Source organism: Arachis hypogaea, chromosome 15 (assembly GCF_003086295.3).
Source record: "Arachis hypogaea cultivar Tifrunner chromosome 15, arahy.Tifrunner.gnm2.J5K5, whole genome shotgun sequence".
Taxonomy (NCBI): domain Eukaryota; kingdom Viridiplantae; phylum Streptophyta; class Magnoliopsida; order Fabales; family Fabaceae; genus Arachis; species Arachis hypogaea.
The window spans coordinates 10079223-10094102 of NC_092050.1; the positions used below are offsets into that span (position 1 = coordinate 10079223).

At 30.6% G+C, this 14880-nt stretch overlaps 1 protein-coding gene across 1 annotated transcript; it reads right to left on the reverse strand.

Moving 5' to 3' along the window:
* Nucleotides 1–486: 486 nt before the first annotated feature.
* Nucleotides 487–2019, reverse strand: LOC112748962 (heterodimeric geranylgeranyl pyrophosphate synthase large subunit 1, chloroplastic). Its single transcript, XM_025797221.3, has one exon. It carries the CDS (start codon nucleotides 1738–1740, stop codon nucleotides 670–672), a length of 1071 nt encoding a protein of 356 aa, XP_025653006.1. The 5' UTR covers nucleotides 1741–2019; the 3' UTR covers nucleotides 487–669.
* Between the last annotated feature and the right edge of the window lie 12861 nt (nucleotides 2020–14880).

The window sequence follows — 14880 nt, forward strand, 5'->3', positions numbered from 1 at the left end:
GGTTATTATTTACATGATTCGCATCACATTATTTAATGGACAGAAAAACAGGTTATATGATTCGCACCACATTATTTAATGGGCAGAACTCATTCAAGATTTAAATTTAAGAAAAAGTTTAGAAGGTGAGTCATCAATTAACCATCAATAATATTTTTAATGGTGTAAAATTATATCTAATGATGTAGACTCATTCAATTTTTTTCTTATGTTAAATACTGACCAAAATTAACCATCAATAATATTTTTAATGGTGTAAAATTATATCTAATGGTGTAGACTCATTCAATTTTTTTCTTATGTTAAATACTGACCAAAATTTAACAAAAATGCTGACCTCCTATTACTCCTCTAAATTTAAAACACACACAAATGCCTCTGCCTTCAAATTAAGGAACAACAAGACCAAAGGAAGATAGCTGAAAACATTTGCGGAATCCTAAAATGCTGCGCAGATAGATTCACAAGAAATTGAAGCTTACACAATTTGAATAAAAGGAACTTTAATTTATTTATAAATAATACTCCATCCCCAGTTTCAAGATATTCTTTGTATATATCCATGGTTCAAGTTTCAAGAATCCTAATTTTCCTACATAAACATATACACCCCCACACACACTAAAAATAAGATGATTGACACTTAATTTATTCATAACACGGAACTAATTAATTTTGCCTGTTAGCAATGAAATTAGCAAGAGCAACCAAGGGAGCAGCCTTATCCTCATCGAATCCAGCAAGGTATTGCAATGCATCTTGGTTCAACTTATGAGCAAATTCCTTTGACTTTTCAATCCCCAAGAGCTTCGGATAAGTGACTTTATCAGCCACCAAGTCCTTCCCCGCCGTCTTCCCAAGTTGCTCCGATGACTTTGTAACATCGAGAATGTCGTCCACAACCTGAAACAGCAATCCAATGCTCCTTGCAAACAGCCTCAAGTTCTCAACTTCATCGTCGTTTCCGCCACCCATTATGCCTCCCAGCACAACCGCAGCTTCAAGCAACGCCGCCGTTTTGTGCAGGTGAATGTACTCCAGCCTCTCCAACCCCACATTCGATAACCCTTCGGAATGTGTGTCCACTATTTGACCCGCCACTAACCCTTCTGACCCCACCGATTTCGCTAACTCCGCGATGGCGCGGACCACCCTCACTGGCGACACCCCTTTGGTGGACACAGCGATGTGTTCAAAGGCGAAGGCTAGGAGGGCGTCGCCGGCGAGAATGGCCACGTCTTCGCCGAAAGCTTTGTGGTTTGTGGGCTTTCCACGGCGGAGGTCGTCGTTGTCCATGCATGGGAGGTCGTCGTGGATGAGCGACATGGTGTGAATCATCTCCACGGCGCATGCGGCGGCGAGTGCGGTTTCCTCGTCTCCGCCGACAAGCTCGCAGGCGGCGATGCAGAGAAGCGGGCGGACCCTCTTGCCTCCGGCGAGGAGAGAGTAACGCATGGCCTCGTAGATCTTCTCAGGTTCCTTCATCGCTATGGCTGCGTCCAAGGCTTTGTTAACTGTATCAGCCTTCCGAAGCATATAGGCGGTGAAGTCGAAGGTGGTGGTGGGTTTGTCGAGGACGATGGTTTCTTGCTTGGCGGTGACAAGTGCGGAGACGGAGAAGGCATAAGAGAATGGCTTGGTAGAGAAGATGATGGAATTGGGGGTTGGGAACATAGCGGTGGTTGCATGGCTGAGAAAGGGAATGGGACAAGTCCGTGAAACAAGGTTCAGAGAAGTCATCTCTTTTTTTGGGGTTTGTGATGCTGATTTGTGTAATCACTTACTCACTTGTGTGGTTTATATATAGAGTGTGAGTTATTGTAGCCAGTAGCCACCAATACATATACATGGATATTAATTACTAGTTAGTGTTGGAAACTGGAAAGTGATGAAGGGAATTGTTTCTTTGTTTCTTTTCCTTTGAACGGTGTATCCCATTAGAATAGTGATAATTTCATGGTTACATACAAAAACAAGGACAACCATTTGTATCTATTTTTTCGATCATCTATTATATTTATTCTATCTATTCTATTATAATAAAATTAAATTTTTATATTTAATAATAAAATTGATATGACATACTTTTAAGAATATTTTTTAATTTATTTTTTTAATTTATTAAATATAATTTATTATAATAAATTAATTATATCAATTAACTAATTTAATTAAATATTTAAATATCACATAATTTATTATAATTTATATTAATTTATTCTGATAATATTTTTTAATTTATTTCTTTTAATATTTTGATAGTATTTTTTTAATTTATTTCTTTTAGTTTATTAAACCAAATTAATTATACTAATTATTTTGTGTATTAGTTAATTAATTTGATTAATTTATTAGTCATTAAAATAATAAATTTATGAATAAAATAGATAATTGAGATATTTTTAATTAATAATCATATTAAATCAAACCAAATTATATCTATTGAGTTAAATTCAAATTATGTGAATTAATGACTAAACTAAAATAAGATGATTTCTTACTTATTCAAATTGAATGTAATAAATATAAATTAATTTTGTTAGATAATCATGATTTTCATATCTTTTACATATAGATGGCCAAACAAATTTATAAGAACATCTCTAATACTTGGTGTTAATTTTATTTTATTTTAGATCTCACAAAATGTCATATAAATATTTGTGGACTATATATGATAAGACTTGATTTAAAATTTAATGTAAAATTTGTTACTCTAATGCTTGGTTTCATTTCAATTTAAATTTTAAATATTTTTTATTATTTTAAATAAATTTAATTAAATTGTGCAAATTTAACTAAAAAAATATAAAATTATAAAAATAATAATTATATACCATGCATATTTAGATGGAGAGAAAAAGTAAAATTTTATAAATAATTAAAAAAATTATGTTAAATTGATTTGGATTTATTTTTTTATTAAATTAATAAGATAATAAAAAATAAATTAATAAAATACAGAACACAAATAAGTATATCTAATTTATTTGAGTAAATTTTAATTGAGTCTTTGTTACAACGTTATAATAAAACAACGTTACAACGGTACAGTAATGCTATTAATATTTATTTAAGAGAAAAGGACAAATAGGTCCTTAACCTTTTGATTCGCGAACATTTAAATCCCCAACGATTTGAAAATACATTTAAGTCTCTGACATTTTCAAAACCTGGACACATGGATCCTTCTGTTTACCTGGGTTTAGCAGACTCAACGAAAAAATCAAACATGACTTCCGTTGTACTGGCCTGGCCGATATACAGATGCACACGTGGAGAGTTTTTTAAATGGGACAAATTAGATTCAGGGATCGATATGTCCAGATTTTGAGAAAGTCAGGGACTTAAATGTATTTTCAAATCCTCAAGGATATAAATGTCTACAAGCCAAAAGGTCAATGACCTATTTGTCCTTTTCTCTTTATTTAATAGATGAATTTAAACAAGTGGCAATATTTTTTTTTAAGTGATACGTAATCTCCTTACTAATATCAGTATCATTTTAAAAATGATATCTAATGTAAATTTTAATTTTAAATCAGTTCATTTACTATACAGATCAAAATTGATATCTAAAATTGATCCTATTGGAGTTGTTCTAAAAATCATCATTTTTATTGTTCTTGCTATTTTATAGTGTCTTCTCTCTCTATTGTCAATTTAGCTAATTGTAGGACACTATGAATTGATTTAGTAGACTCAATTTTTATTGATAAAGCTCTCTTCTCCATTAAAAGTTCCAAACTCACATTAACCCATTTTAAAACTCATATTTTCATATGATAGATCCTTTTTAATTTGAGACAAGAAAGATCTTAAAAAGGAGCTTTCAAACAACCACTTTGCAATCATATATCCTCCCATAATATAATTTGCCTTCTATCTCTTAATTCTGTAGATAGATCGTCTATCATTTTCTCTCTCACCTAATGCTCCTTGATGAAAAGCTGACAAACGTCTTTTTAATGATTACCTTTGACAGGAAGTATTTTAGTCAATAATATCTTATTAGGGTTCTGATTATTATAAGAGCAGATAACTTTTTTTATAGCAGACATTTTTTTTAAAGAGAATTTCTATCACCACTTAAACAAGAAGCTAAGGTCCTACTTCGAATCACTGCATCTTTTGGCCCCAGTCCTCCAAACTTCTTAGAAGTCTGAACAATTTTTCATTTAACTTGAGCAACCCTAGGGTTGCCATCCCCCCCCCCAAAAAAAAAACTTTTTCTCTATAGTGTAATTAACTTTTTCGAGACTGCCTTTAATATCTCGTATAGGCTTAGATTGTAAATTGGTTAGTTATTAAGAATAAATTTTATAAGAACCAGCCTACAAACTCTATTCAAAATCTTAATTTTTCATAACTCAACTTCTCTTCTACATTATCAATTACTGCTTTCTAGGTTTTCACTACTTACGAGTTTGTTCTTAGGTAAGTCCCAAGGTACTTTACTCATAACACTATCACCTTAACTCCAGTAAACCATACATCCGTTGTACCCATTTTGAATCATAGTTTACCATAATTAGACTGCACTTATCAAAGTCAATATTCAATATAGACATCAGCTCAAAATAGTAAAAAAGTCTTTTATAATTTCGAATAGTCTTCTTTTTAGAAGGACAGAAAAATATAGTATTATCCACAAATTAAATATGATATAATTTTATATTATCTCTTCTAACCCATAAAAGGTTATGTGTCTGTTCTTTACTGTCTCTTTAATTATCTTATGCAAAACATTAACCACAAGTACAAAAAAAAAAAAAAAAAGAACACAAAGGACCTCTTTACCTGAGTATCCTCTATCTTAATTAAATAATTTCATTAGTGATAAGTTCAACAACAGTAACATAGATGTAGAACACACACATTCTCTTTATCCCGTCTTTAATTTTTATCTTTGACCAAATTCTACCTTCAATTGTACAATATCTACAAAGCTTTATTAGATTCTGTGATAAATTTTCTAAAAGTCTAATTTGATAAAAAAAAAAAAAAATTGGCCTAATTAATATGTGTTTTAAAGATACGTAAGATGTGTATGTTAAGATTACTATAAAGATTTTATAGAGTTAAAGAGAATAATAATATTATTATTAACATTATTTTTTTATTTTTTTAATAGATACAGCTAATTTTTTTGATAATGAACTCTTATTACATGTTATTCATTGTTGGCATTTTTTTATAGATATAAAAAAATTTATTTTTTTAAATTATAATTCACAAATCAGAAGCTCAAAATTGTAGAAATAAGAAAATCTAGAGTCCGATTTAGATGATTAACAAATCGGACTTCAATATTGTATAAGCTATTTTTTTTTAAATTATAGAACAAATCGGTGAGTCAGTTTTGTAAATTAAAAAAAAAAAACTACAAAACTGACCCTCGGCATTGTGTGGATTGATATTTTTTAACGGTAAAATAAATTGGTAGGTTGGTTTTATAAATTAAAAAAAAAACTATATATCTAAGGGTCAGAGATACAAAATAAAAACTCACCAAATTTTTAGGTTATTGAAAAATACCGCAACTATTACAATACAAAAAATAAAAAGTCAATAGAGGTATGATAAATTCATTGTAAATTTTACACTTTTTTCTATAAAAAAAATTTAATTGATAATTTAGTGTGTCCTCAGCTAAACCCAAATTTATATGCTTAATTTATAAGGTTTAAATTTTTAATAATTTATTATGTATCTATTAAAATAAAATATTTAAAAAAATTTATTAATATTAATTTTAACATGTATATTCAATTATTCACACAAGAGCTAGTCTATTTAAGGAGAATGGAAATAACCTCCTAAACTTTAATTTCTTTTTATAAATTTCAATTTAACTCCTTTTTAAATTTTTATTTCAACATTTTTTTATTGTAAAATTAATTTTAGACTCTTCCCTAAAATTTAACCTGACTCTAGTCCGATCCTACCTTTAGAACTCACAATAGCTAAATATAATTAATAATATATCTCATAATAAATTCACCTAATTAGTTCTCCTTCTTATTTTTGGAAAAAAAAAATGATTATCATTATAAGTATTATAAATAATTAAAAATGTACTATTTTCTATAATTTTTATACACATACAAGCTAAGTGGTATCATATATATGTATATGTAAGCATAACATTATTTCCATTTGAAATTTCCATTGTATTTATTTTTCTAGTTTAACCTTATATGTTCCAAGTCCACGTTTATTTATTTTTTCTAATGTGATCAGTGATCATAATGTTAGTTTTATATTGTTTCAACTTTCAAGAGTTATATTGACTACCTCCCGAAGCTATGCTTGTTTTTTTCCATTTAACTACCAGTTTATGGGAATGCTCCAACGTTTATGAAAATATAATATTTTTCAATGTTTAAAACTATTTATTTATGTTTTTTAATTGTCATCATCCCTTATTTTTCAATTGATACGTGAATATATTGAACAGTTTTAATTAACATTTTGTTCCATTTAACTTTTTTTAATTAACCATCCATAATCCTTAGGAGTTTATGTTAAAAAAAAAAACATATAGACCCAACAAATAATGCTAAATAACTAAGCTATAAAAGGCGGCAAAGAAAAAACGCCAATGAATAGACAAAGATAGAACATGGAATTGGAGGAGTATCCATCTCAATGGAATCGATTGGCCAATAATTGATCCTTCTGCCTAACAACATTTGTCATCATCTAGTGTGAAGATATCTACGACTGTGCTTTAATAAAATTTTGGGTAATAGTTAAATTAATTTTTAAAAGATTATTTTTTTAATTTGTCTAATTAAATTAGTTTTTTAAAATTTATAAATTAATTAATTTGTCTTTCTGTCATTTTAGTAATAATTTCTGTTAATAATTAATGATATAAAATATAACTAATAATATATATAATATTTGACATATCTAATTGAATATTAACTACGTATATTTATAAAAATATACCAATTTTCTTTCTTTAATTTCATAAAGTCTAGTCTCAATATAATTTAAAAGAAACTAGAATAATAAATTTTTATAAATATATCTAATCAGAATCTAATTAAACATGTCAAATGTTATATATATTATTTATTAATATTTTATATTATTAATTTTTGACATAAATTATTAATAAAATAATAAAAAAATAAATGAATTTAAAAAAATAATTTTTTTTTAGAATTTAATTTGGCTCTGTTAACCCGTAAAACCTTGGACGAATACAATGCATGTACTATACGTTTTGTTCATTCCAAGCATGTTTTGCACATTTAGGAGACCAAAAAGTTTGATTTGTTTAACTAGAAACTAGCTAGAAGACCTTGTGATCCACATAACCATAGTATGCTAGTACTTTAAATTCATTAGCACATCTATAACAATATATAATATATAATAGGAATATAGAGAGTTTAATATTCAATTTTTTTTTTATTTTATTTCTGTTTTTATAATCTAAAATTACGTACTCATCACGTATTCAATGTTCTATAAATTTTGTATTAACCCACAAGAGAATGATATAAATGCTTTACTTTCAATCATAAAAGAGAATAAAACAGAATAACATAATAATAACGGTAAAATAATAATAATTATATATGTAAGAAGAATAATAAAAAAATAATAGTATATGATATGATAAGATGATATAATCAAAATAAAAATTAATAACTTTAAAATAATAATAAAATTAAAAATAATTAAATAGATTCAATATAAGATTAAAGAAATAATTTTTTTATTTATTAGAAATATACATAAAGATAAAGCAAAATTTGAATTTTTAAATTTTTAAATTTGTTTCAAATTAAATAGGATTAAAAAAATAAACAATTTAATATATAAATAATTAATTTGTAAATAATGTTAATAAATTTTTATGTTAAATTTATTACACATAATAATAATATAATTTTTTAATTTAAATTTATTTATTTTATACTTTTTATAAATATTAAATAACTTAAAATATTTTATTTTTTATAATTTATTTTTTAATTATTAATATTAAATTTATAATTTTAAAAATAAAAATATAATTTTTTTTAGTTCAATAAAAAACAGCTAAAGTGGCTATTGAGCTGCTAGTTACAAATAATTCTTTTATTCAAATAATAACTACTAATTTAAAAAGTTGATAAGATCGGATAATGTAAACAAACTCAAGAAGTTTGGCATAAAGCCAACCTTCTCCAAACATCTGGCTACATATTACGAGTTATATAAATTATAATGAAGTGATAAATTTTTCATAGTACATCTAAAATAGATTATATAATCATTTCTCTTTTTTATAAATATATTTGATATATCAAAAATATTATATGCACATTATTAAACTACTCTTTTACTTTATCCCATGACAATAATAATAAAAAAGTTTTGTGACTCACAATTCAACCCAATAAAATACATAAATTTAATTACAATTCTATAAGAAAAGATAAGATAAGATAATAAAGACTAAAATTGTAATTGAATTTATGTATTCTATTGAGCTAAATTTGTGGGACACGAGACTTCTTTATTATTGTCATGGATTAAGGTAAAAGAATAATTTAATACACACAAAAACTAAATTAAATATGTGTATATAAATATATATGTTATTTAATTTATTTTTATTATAACATATATTTTATATAAATAATTAATTTAATGATTAATTTTTTATAAATAATAGATATTTTTTATTTTTATTAGACAAGAATTCTATTTTAATATATATTTTATACAAATCACATATATTTTATAATTTTTTTCTATTTTTATTAGATAAAAATTCTATTAAAAAAGAGTACATATCCATAAACAAAATTATTGTATGTATATAAAAAATTAATCACAATATATTTATATATAAATATATATTATTTTATTTATTTTTAATATATATTTATATTTTAATATATTTTTTTACTGATTTAGGAGCTATTTTTTGTTTTTTTTACTAAACAAGTAAAGAAAAGAAAGGAAAAAACAGACGATCCCTAGATCAACAAGCAAAAGATGCTGAAACTCATCACAAGCATCCGACTAAATAACATGAGTTGGATTGGTCTTGACGGCATATCTCGCCAGTCAATCTGCCACAAACCTTAACTTCACGGGTAATCCATTCAAAATTCACAACCCAAGATCTTGACAAAAGCTCCTGGATCTTCTGAAAAATATCAACCACATCACAATTAAGCCCATTTGTCGGATTGTTTAGAATGTGCAAAATGTCAAGACAATCTGTTTCGCACACAATATCTCTCAAGCCACAATCCCAAGCTAAAATCAGACCCTCCAAACAGCAAAAAGCTCGCATCTGACGATAGGTCCTGGAGGATAGCTACTAGAACAATCCGAAATCCAACGCCCATTAGAATATCTAATAACACAACCAATTCCTGCTAGGTTCCAATCAGAAAACAGACTCGCATCACAATTAACTTTAAAAGTGTTATCTGTTGGAGGTTCCCACCTCCTTCTATCCTTGAAAGTTATACAACTGGCACTGGCATACTTTCTTAAATCATTAGCAGTTATCTGAGCCATAGCTACAACTTTGTTGTTTGACCACTGATCTCCATTGTTAAAAATATCATTACAACGGTGCCTCCACACCCACCAAAGACCCGCCCCTACAATTGCCTCATTGCCCGGTATGACTTTCCGAATCCAAAATTCCAAAGTAGTACCTTCAAATGAATCAATAAGCAAAGGATCCAACATTTGCCAAATGCCTCTTGATTTCACACAATCCCTAAGACAATTTTCCATTGTTTTCAGATCTGCATTGCATCTTAAACATCTTCCCGAATCAGTTAAATGACACTTGAATTGGAAGGCATTTGTCGGAAGCGCATTTTGTAAACCCAGCCACATCATTATCTTTATCTTCTCTGGCAAATTAGAGCACCAAATCCACCCACAGTTGCTATTTTCAATCGAATTCACTTTCTTCTTTAGGAGCCAACGATAACCTTCTCGAGAACTATAAGCTTTTAGCGATGCGAGCCACCAGATCCATCCGGGCTCCGATTCTGACATTAGAGGAGGCCCAAGGCTATGAAGAAACTGTTTGACTTCATGAGAAATTGGCGTTGCAAGCTTATCCCCCTCCCTAGTACCAATGCTCCACAAACCAACAAGAGAAAAATTTATTTCAGATATGTGAACATAAGACGTAAGCTCACAAAGTTTTTCAAGAGGACTCCACTCATCATACCAAATCAATTGTTGCATATTCCCCACATTCCATCGAAATCCTTATTTTAAGATATCATAAGCCTTTAGAATATTCCTCCAAGTAGTTGAGGCATTGTGACAACGAATGCTGCCCATGTCCTTGGAGTTCCGGAGATATTTGTGAGTTAAAACCTGCACCCACAACTTGTTTCTATTATTCAGACAATCCCAAACTAACTTGCCAAGCAGAGTCATGTTCGCACAGAGAGTATCTCTAACACCCAAGTCACCTGCCTTTTTAGGAGTTATAGCAATATCTCACTTGACCAAAGGCAACCCTCTCCCATTCGCCTGACCCTTCCATAAGAATTTACGCATTAAAGAATCAATTTTTCACACGCATACTTCGGAAGAAGGAAAACTTGCATATTGTAAACCAGAATAGAAGCCATCACCACATTCACGAGACAAAGTCTGCCCGCCTTGTTAAGCAAGCACCCCTTCCAACTAGTAAGATTTCTCTGAATCTTGTCAATCACCTCCTGCGCCATCTTCCAAGAAGCTCTATCATGACTAATATTAAGTCCCAAATATCTTTTCAAATCTTGGCAAAACCGGATACTAGAGACCCCTGAAAGTACCTCTTTTCTTCTCGCCGAAACATTCTTGGAACATTGAGCCTTAGATTTATGGATATTCACCTTCAACCCCGACGTTTGAGTAAACATATCTAGAGTCTTCATAACCTCTGTCACCTGAGTTTTTATGGCTTTACAGAAAAATAATAGATCATCAGCAAACATCAAGTGAGAGATTTTTGGGTCATGCCTAGAAATAGATACTGGGATCCACGATCCTTGAGAGACATTATGCAATATAAGACAAGAAAGATTCTCCATACAAAGCACAAAAAGATAAGGGGATATGGGATCCCCTTGTCTCAACCTTCTCATGGGTTTAAAGCTTTAAAGCCTATTACCATTTCACAGAATAGACAAAGAGGACGAAATAACACAAGCCATGATAAGATTAATAGTAGCCACAGGAAAACCAAATTTGATCAAGGAATCGCCAGTCTACTCTGTCATAAGCTTTTTCAAGATCAATCTTAAATGCCATAGAAACCTTCTTCGACTTGGTGTTTCTCATGAAATGCATTATTTCTTATGCAACTATTATATTTTCTGTTGTTCCTCTCCCTGGAATAAACCCATCCTGAAGCAAACCAATGATCTCAGAAAGAAAAGGACGAAACCTATTAACAAGTACTTTTGTAATAATTTTGTAAATAACATTACATAAACTAACAGGACGAAAGTCTTTCAGGTAAGACGGAGCTTCAACTTTGGGGATCAACACAATGAAAGTGTCAAAAATAGCCGCACTGATGTCCTCACCTGCAAAGGCTCTCTTCACTATGCTTCACACATCATTGCTAAGAGAGTCCCAAAATTCTTTATAAAAGAGAGCTTGAAATCCGTCTGGACCCAGAACCTTGAAAGAATTCATGCCGAACACAGCTCTTTTCACCTCTTCGAGAGCTACTGGTTCAACAAGCTTTTGGCATGCCTCTCTACTAAGAGAATGACAAGGGAATTCCCCCATGGCATCCAGATTAACTGCCTCCCTTGTAGAAAAAATTTTTTGAAAGAATGAGTTTGTTTCCGATTTCAAAACCGTCGCCTTAGAAGACCAAATGCCATATTCAAGAAACAATCCATGAATCTTGTTCCTTTTTCGCCTGATTATCGTTTGGAGATGAAAAAATTTAGTATTTCGGTCTCCGCATCTAACCCACCGCTCTCTAGATTTTTGGTACCATATAAGCTCTTCTTGGAGAAGGATAGAATTCAGCTCCTCATGCAAACCTTACTCTTTAATCCACTGCTCCGAATCTTCCCACCTTTCCAGAGACACCTGAATATCATTTAGTTGCCTTTCAAGCTCCTTATTTTTAACAAAAACATTCCCAAAAATATTTTTATTGAAATTAAGCGCATCCTTTTGGACTTCAAGCAAACTCTTAATAATATCTGGGGCTCCTTTACTCCAAGCTGCATGAACAACATCCCGAAAAAGGGGTAGGTTAACCAAGCAGCTTGAAATTGAAAAGCACAGTGACCCTTCTTAGCAGTCCCCTCCTTCTTACATCGTATGAGCAAAGGACAATGATCAGAATGAAGACGCATTAACACCTCATTATATGCCTCCGGGAATAAGAGGCGCCACTCTTGATTGATCACTGCTCTATCCAATTTTTTTGCCACCTGCAGCCCACCTTTCGCCTTTCGAAATCAAGTAAAATTTCTCCCAATAGTCCCCATATCAAACAAATTACATTCAGCCAAGGTTTCAGCAAAATTTTCCGATCTTGCAATATAAAAAGAACCTCCTCTCACCTCGTTCTGCATCAGAATATCATTAAAATCACCTAACACAATCCAAGGGCCTTGAATCATATTAGAGATCCTGATCAAATCACTCCACAACCTTATACGCCAATGAACATGAGGATTAGCGTACACAACACTACAAAAACTAGAAACAACACCCATCTGAATCTCAAGGCTAATACACTGATCAACTGTATCTAAAACTCTCACCGATATTGAAGAATTAGAACATAAAATCCAAATTTCTTCACTGTGACCACTTGCCTCCACAACACTAACATCCGGATAACCAAGCTTACTCCAAAAATATTTCAAACGCTAAAAGGGAACATGAGTTTTCAAAATAATAAAATAAAGTTGGATGATATTTGTTAAATAACTCTTTGCAGTAAAATCGGGCCAATTTGTTAGAAGCCCCTTTAATATTCCAAGAAAGAAAATTGATATCTATATTATCCATAAAACTAAATTTATCAAAAAAAGGCACCAACCTCAGGCGAAGACCATTATGAAGAGGTAGACGGGCCACCAAAAATTTTTCGAGAGTCCTGTTTCTCCATACCCAAGACTTGTTTTGGAGCATTCCCCGTCGCACCAGGTGACATAGAGGGTGGAATCTGCTGCTGCTAATCCGCTCTGCCATCACTGTTCAATGGCACCAGCGAGCTTTGGAGAGATGCCAGTCTCAGCCTCTTATGGCCGTTCTTGATTATAGGAGTGAAGGTCGATACAACGGGAATGAGATTGGCACCCTGATTTTGCCCTTTGCCAAGCATTGGAGCGTGATGCTTCCTGAACTTAGAAGACCTATTACCCGCCCCGTGGCCAGTCAAAGCCTTCTCTTCTTTCTTCATGATTGGGCCTTTACCCGAACTCAGCACAATCTTCTTTGTAGAAATCAAGTGCTTCTTTTCCAATGAACCATTTTAGGCTACTTTTGAAAAGCCCAATTTTCTTTTTCCCTTAGCCATCACTTTAGCTCACCCTTTCTCCTCCATCACGTGCTCATTTTGAGCCTCCTTGCCAATTGCCATGCAATGTAACCTCTTCTTTCTCCACATAATTCATAACTGACGCGGACAAATTAAAATTGCTCCCAAATTTAAAATCTTTCTCCATTTACACTAGTATAATTGATCCATAAAGTTCAATTCCATGAGAAAAATTTTGTCTCTAACAAAACTAATAAATTAGTCTTCAATAAAATAAACAATAAATTAATCACTTGCCTCTTTATACTCTAAACAATTATTTTTAAATTTAAAAGCTAACTTTTATTTTTAAAAATAATGGAGAGTTGAGATCAAACCACTTGATTTCCTATATTGTTGTATGTTGGGAATTAATTTCTTTGTACTTTCTTAAAAAATATATTAGATAATAATATTTTTTAAGATTAATTTTGAATTAATATTAGTCCATATTTGTTAGCATTTTCTTTTTTCAAACCATTCTTAAAAAATTGTTTACACCCTTTAATTAATGGTCATCAATTAATTTATAAAATGCTCTCTTTATCATTTTTCTTACCTTTCTTTTATATCAGTTCGGATATCACAATAAAAATATTATATTTAATAGCTAAAAAAATATTTTTTTAAATAAATAAAATAAATATTTTATTTACCAAATTAAACATTTTATAGTGTTTTTATCAAGAAGTATCATATCTCTTTTTTCGTTTACGGTATAAACGAAATAATACTACATTTATTTACACTGTAAACGAGATAAAACATGAAACAAAATATGTGTATATTTTGTTTACAGTGTAAATGAGATACGTGAATAATTATGATGTTTATAGTGTAAATGAGATATATAACAACAAATTTTCAGCAGCTATAAAAGGATGTGCAACTCTTTGTATTCTTCACAAACATTTCACTACTTTTTCTCTACTTTTTTCTTCCGAAAATAAGCTAAAATGTCTAGTAGTAGATATTTGATTGTAAGTGTATATTCCAATTGCCATATGAGAAATAGTGATAATGGGGTGATATTTGAGTGTGAGAATCTCATTTTATTGCGTACCCGACGAGTAAGTTCTTTGTCTGAGTTGAAAAGTCTGATATTGAGTAGTGTCGGTGGTAGCGAGAGAAATTGGAAGTGTGGTGTATAGGTTGCTACTTGCTAGCACCAATGGGCAATGGAGTTTTTTTGTTTCGTCTGTTTTAGCTCCATGGCGACAAGTATGTGCGCTTGATGTTTGACATCCATGGAAAAATCATTGCGAAACAAGTGATGGAATTTTCTGCGGAGGTTGGTGATGTCAGTGGCGATAGATCTGGGCAGTCAGACTTTGTGTAGGATG